At 38.4% G+C, this 5,875-nt stretch overlaps 1 protein-coding gene across 2 annotated transcripts; it reads right to left on the reverse strand.

Moving 5' to 3' along the window:
- Positions 1–5,875, reverse strand: LOC144629878 (brain-specific homeobox protein homolog). 2 transcript variants are annotated; one of them, XM_078488121.1, is made up of 3 exons: positions 5,580–5,875; positions 1,766–1,891; positions 1–683 (listed from the first exon to the last, which is right to left on the reverse strand). In XM_078488121.1, the coding sequence occupies exons 1-3, from the start codon at positions 5,788–5,790 to the stop codon at positions 397–399; spliced, it is 624 nt and encodes a 207-aa protein (XP_078344247.1). In that variant the 5' UTR covers positions 5,791–5,875; the 3' UTR covers positions 1–396. The 2 variants fall into 2 exon arrangements, with proteins under 2 accessions (XP_078344247.1, XP_078344246.1); XM_078488120.1 differs by having other exon boundaries at positions 219–728.

The following is a 5,875-nucleotide window of genomic DNA, read 5'->3' on the forward strand; positions in this document are numbered from 1 at the left end:
GACAACAGATACAATTTATTGTATTCTGTAGATATCTGAAAGGGGTACCATTCTCCTGTCGAAGGTTTCTGAAAGAGTTATCTTTTCTGGCGAAAATGGTATATAAAAGGTAAGGGTTTAGTCGGGGCGGAGCCTCCCCAAATGTTTTTTAGAGTAGCTCACCCGAACGTTTATGTAAAAAGGCAATGACTTTGTCAGTAAACAAACTATACCAGCTATGTTGAACGTGTACTCTTATTATAACAGCCAAGAACACGTTATTCAGGTTTTTAGTCCACTGTTTCGATGACACTAGCATGCGTGGCAGGGGTCGCAAGTCCAGAATGCTCTTCGAGTCTCTTGAATACAATGACAGGACAGTCATCGAAGCGATCAGTTCACAGTCGGCATTGTTTGCTAGCTTCCCTCTAAAGCCTCGTCTGGTTCAGTGTTAGTGCTCGTGACAGATTCTCTCGCCTCTTGCCTCCATTTCATTCGTCTGTTCTGAAACCACACCTTGACTTGATTATCGGATAAACCCAACATGGCGGCTAGTTGATGTCTATCTGCTTTTGTCAGGTATTTCTGAACCTGAAAGCGCTTCTCAAGTCCTTTCCGTTGCAAGTTAGAAAACACTGCTCGTGTCCAAGGTCTTCTGGGTCGTCTTGATCGTGTTTGGCCATGAATAGACTGGGTAAAAGTTTCTGAAGAGGTAGACGGATGTCGGTTACTACAGTTGGTAAAAGAATCTAATAAAAGAAATCAACAAATTCTAATGAATCCTTATTCGTGCAGTGATTTGCATATAAAACATGTAAAAGATGGCAACGCGTCAAACTTCTAAAACATGATTCAGCTATAAAAACAGTAAAACCCGACCGAGTCTGTGTAGAAATCAAGGAAATGATTGTATCCTGTTTGAGCCAAATAACAGCTTGCGTTGTTAAATAAAAGAATGCATAGATACCCCGGGTAGCCTGAATTTCAGACGTCTTCCTCTGGTCGCACGCTCCCGAGAAATGACGGCTGACGTTGTTCTCGTGAACGCGCGACCAGACGAAGTCATCTGAAATTCATGCTAGGTTACTGGAAGAAAAGTGCTTCGAGTTTACCATTCTGCTAAGGTAATGCAGTCTTGCTATAATCACAACACCTTTAACCCGTCTAGCTTGGTAAAAAAACATGTAAACTGTATTTTCTCCAACCTGAGTTAGGAATACATTTGTATTTAATTAACGGTATATACACCTGATTGAAGAATCGTTGACCCATGAAAAGCATAAACGTAACCATGAACGATGCGACCCAAATGTTTACTGAGAAATCGGAAAAAAGTATTCGTCGCCTGTGACAGAATAAACATGATGATAGGTTGCATAAATGATGCTCTGAAGGCTTCCAAAGAAAAAAAAATATCTTGATTATCAATAAAAGGAACATTGCTAAGCTTATTAAGGCTGCCTACCCAGAATACCATTGAATCATATCGTTCATAGTTTATGCTTTTCACAGGGTCAACGTTTCTTCAATACCCGATTCGTAGATTCCCTGCAGGCGCGCGCTATAGAGCGAATCGGCTATTAGGTATATCCAACATGCGATCGCGTACACACATTGGAAAAGGTTTTCACTTTTGGGGTTGCGAATTTTTTTTTTTTTTATAAAAATTTTTTTTTTATATTTTTTTTTTTTTTTTTTTTTTTTATTAGGTATATACACTGTGTAGTAAAGAACATTAAGAACAGTCCCATATTACATCCGATAACGACCTAAGTGTTCAGTTTACCTGACGAGTTGGTGTAGAAGGACGAGTTGGTATGGCAGCTGTATCCGCCATGGACTGGGGCTGCAGTATAGCACGTGTATGGAGGACTCCAGTAGCATGGGTGGCGTGTCACGTGACAATGCGATCCTGTGACGACAAACAGTAACTTGTCTATATTGACCAGCGTAAAGCTTGACACAGTTACATAAAAAGCTTGCATCACTCTACGTGGTAACCGTAATAATCAGAGCACTGAGGCTTTCGTTCCTAAGCTGTAAGTCTGCCCGGAATGAACAAACATTTCTATCATAATACGTTGCTTTGTCAAGCAAATGGTATGTGTTCATTCTGAAATTTTTCTGGGGAGCCATCCTGAAACAGAGAGAAACTGAAAAGAGGGATCATGGATGAAACTTCATCGGAGAAATAAATTATTAAAATAGCGTGAAGATCAATCTTAGGGCTCCAGTTCACTTCTCCACTGAAACGGGAGAAGATTTCTCAAGATTTGTATGCAAGCTATTTTTTCCTAAAAAAATTCAAATGATTTCTGACTGAGCAGGATTTCAGTTAACTGACAACACGTCACAGAACTTTATATTGCGATCTCCATGCAGTAAAATGAAAAGCGAAACAACTTGCGTCTTAGTTTGGACTGAACGAGTGATCCCAGATAGATTCTACTAGTAAGTTTGAATAAAATACGAGCTTGTTTATTGCTGCAAATACGATATTTTGATTTCAGTGTCATGGTCGTGTTCAGCTCACCTCCTCAGAAAATAAACACATTGCGTGTTTTTCTCATCGCCAACTTAAAAAATTCATTTCGTGCGCATTTTATCGCGAAAATCAATTAGCTGATTGACACATCCACGTGATACTGTTTCTACACAGCTGAAGTTAATGTTTAGCTTCCACTAAGCAATTCAGGGTGTGACCTCAATACTGCTGCCATGCTCTATATAATAGCCATGTTTGTTAACACTGGCTAAAAGCCTTATCTCTCCTTTCTCTGTAAATGCAATATTTGTTTTTCGTAGAGTTGAAGACAGGTTTTTATCCATTTATGCTTTTAGCTTGTGAAAACAAATCATTTAACAATAGCCGAGAACAAAACTACCCGGCTGAAAGGCGAACAAACTGTTAAAACAACGTTCAAGGGACGACATTTTTAAAACAAGACTTGTTTTAAGATTTTAAATGCGCAATAAATGGAGTTCGATAACAATTCTGAGAGCTAAATTCCGTGTTGAAACATTGTATTGTTGATGTTGAAGTTTAAGGCCCTTTACAAATTAACAGCTCGTGAAGATAATACGAGTAATAATTATACCTTAAAAGCAATCGAAGCCCCATTAATCGTCTTCGAAAACCGTTTAAACTGTTAAAAACTTGAAATTTATAAATCGACGGTGAAAGAACGATTGACATACAGTGAAATGCACTTCAAAGTCAAACCGACCAAACTAAAGAAAAAGTGATATGATGAAATTAAAATGTGTCATGGACGCATTTGGTTGTGTATACAGCTTTGTGATAAGGATGGAGTTAACCAGTCCACATTGAATCATATTACTGATTTTCTCTAATTCATGTCTATCTACTTGCTTTCCAAAGCCACGACGCTTTAACGCCATGTTCAATATAACTCACTTACAAAATCGCAGGTTTCCTCTATGATCTCTATGATTACTCTATGATCTTTATGACCTGACTACCTCTATGATTTTTTTGGTTTTGGAAATTTTCCTTTATTCTGGTTATGCTTACCGTAATTTTTCAAACCACAACTATCTGTGCATTGTTTCGGCAATTTAAGGAAGTAGGAACTGAAAATCCTTTATTGCGCATACATAAGTTTTTAAAAGAGGTTTCACGAGTTTTTTTTTTTGGGTTTTCTGGGGTTCATGCCGTTTTGCCTCAGAGATATAATTTTCAACTGAACGATTCCATTATTTATCAGAGAGGCTGTGATTGCCACGCTACAAAAAACCGCTACAGATTTCTCTGGTCTTTCAACAACATTTTATTTTAGTGCGTTTTAACTCAGAACCGTGGCAAACCATTTCAAATATCCGTCTTTCTTTGCCGTTCAACTGATTAGGTCCCATTGAATTTTTGGAAATGAACTGAACTAAAGCATAAATGACCACGTTTTTAATGTCCGAGCTTGCACCAAAGATGAATCGTGCAAAAAACTCAATTCTTTTATTTAGTGAATTTCAACCAGCAGGCGTAATCAGTAGAATCAGGGGCATTTCTAGTTAACAATCTTTATCTTGATATGTGAATGTCGTTCGGGGTGATAATAAAATACAATTCCTCTCTAGGTGCGTCTATCTGACCACATAAAAACAAACACAAAGAACTTTTGTAAATCTAATGCGATAAAGAACTTAAGTAGCTTGATGCAAGTCAGTTTTACTCTGTTATCATCATTTTACCATATCTTGGTCATTGTGGATATAGTTCGTGGTCTGTCTTGTTATGAATTTAAAAAAGATGGAAATTTTTAGTTAGTTTATCCTCCCATATCAGCTATAAAACTTCTCCTTTATAAATATCAAACAAAGAAAACTCACATTATCATAAACGATCAGTTTTGTGTTAACAAAGAGGCAAGTTTTGACGCGGCTGTTTTGCCCTTCGACTGATACAAATAACCCTAAATATTTTTTCACTGCAACACACAGGCGAAAAGACTAAAGAACATTACTGACATTAAATGAAGTCATAGGCGTAATGTAAATTTAGATACAAGATAGCAGCGTTCGAATACAACACCGTTTTTCCTGATGAATTGCACAAAGAAAACGAACGAAAGGAAACACAGTTGACAGAGAGAGAAAGTGTCGAAGGATTGTCAGGTGTGTATCGCAGGACAGGACAGTGAAGCAACGGTGTGGTGTCCTAACTGAGCTCAACAATACCTTGAAACACTTGCTGCACAATTAAATAAAAAAGTGCTACGTTTGCTACGAAAATGATCTGGAATACTAAGCATAGTTTAACAACAAGTCTTGTACACGCACAATCAGACTTTCATAATAGTAAACTCCATCTAAGCGGTACTGGTATCTGTATAGCAAGAAGTGCTATACAACGTGATGTCTGTACAGCATGCACAAGCGGTGCTATATACAACGCGATGTCAGTGTACAGCAACTGAAAGTGCAGTATAATACAGCAAACAGTGCTACAAAATACAGCAATATCTTAACAACAAGAGGTAATATACAACGTGTTATTTTTACAGCAAGCGTTCAGAGTCGATTCAGAGTAACAAATACAACACGGCATCTTTCGAGATATCTTCCTTATCTGTATCTATCCCTTCGAGACGATATCACTACAACAAGCAGCTGTGCTATAAAAGACGATTCCTCTATGCTCATGCAGTGCTATACAGTGCTCATGCAGTACAGAGCGTTATCCGTAAGGTTAGCCATCTAGCGGAACATGCTTGTGTGATTTCTATATTAATGAGGAGATTTAAAACCGAGAAAATATATGATAAACAAATAGAAAAAGAAACCGCGGTTTATGTTAGACGTGGTAAAACAAACAGCATGTTTTCAAATTCACACAACCTTAAAAACAGCGATTTAATTTTATCAAGTATCTAGCATTTTTCTCAAACCTTATCGTCACCAAGAATAAGCGCATGTACTCATGTGTAGAGATGTGTACTGAGTCAGATCAGAATCACCACCAAACTAAGAGGACAGTTTTGAGCGTGTTGTTCTCTGTGCATTTCTTAATCCGCCCACAGGACGGTGAATTGACTGAAGCACGTTCAGGACAATAAAAAGATAAAAAAGATGATCATCATTACCGTAACATGCGAGGCAAGTTGAATTCAGGGGCTGGTTAAATAGAAGTGTGTTATGATCCGTGACTCCAGTGGAGATATGTCTCGCGCTTGACTGAGCTTCATGCGGACTGGGACATTGTACCACAGAAGGAAGAGCCTGAGGTGCTAGAATATCATCAATAAGAAACGAAGCTACTCTGGGTCGGTCGTCTTGTCTTTGCTCGTGATTCATTAAGATTGTTCAAGCCTGATTTAGACTGCCACCGAAGTAATGTTTGAGAGCGCCCTCGGTCGGCTGGGTCGGAATTGTGTGAGAC

Source organism: Oculina patagonica, chromosome 11, assembly GCF_052425735.1.
Source record: "Oculina patagonica isolate OP01 chromosome 11, crgOcupat, whole genome shotgun sequence".
In the NCBI taxonomy this organism is placed as follows: Eukaryota; Metazoa; Cnidaria; class Anthozoa; order Scleractinia; family Oculinidae; genus Oculina; species Oculina patagonica.

Excerpts from the sequence above, each read along its gene's own strand:
- LOC144629878 (XM_078488120.1), bottom strand. The coding sequence starts at position 5,790 with ATGAATCACGAGCAAAGACAAGACGACCGACCCAGAGTAGCTTCGTTT. Across the intron at positions 1,892-5,579 it reads AACTTGCCTCGCATGTTACG|GATCGCATTGTCACGTGACA; the intron begins GTAATGATGATC and ends TTGTCGTCACAG. Across the intron at positions 729-1,765 it reads CTTCTACACCAACTCGTCAG|ATTCTTTTACCAACTGTAGT; the intron begins GTAAACTGAACA and ends TTCTTTTATTAG.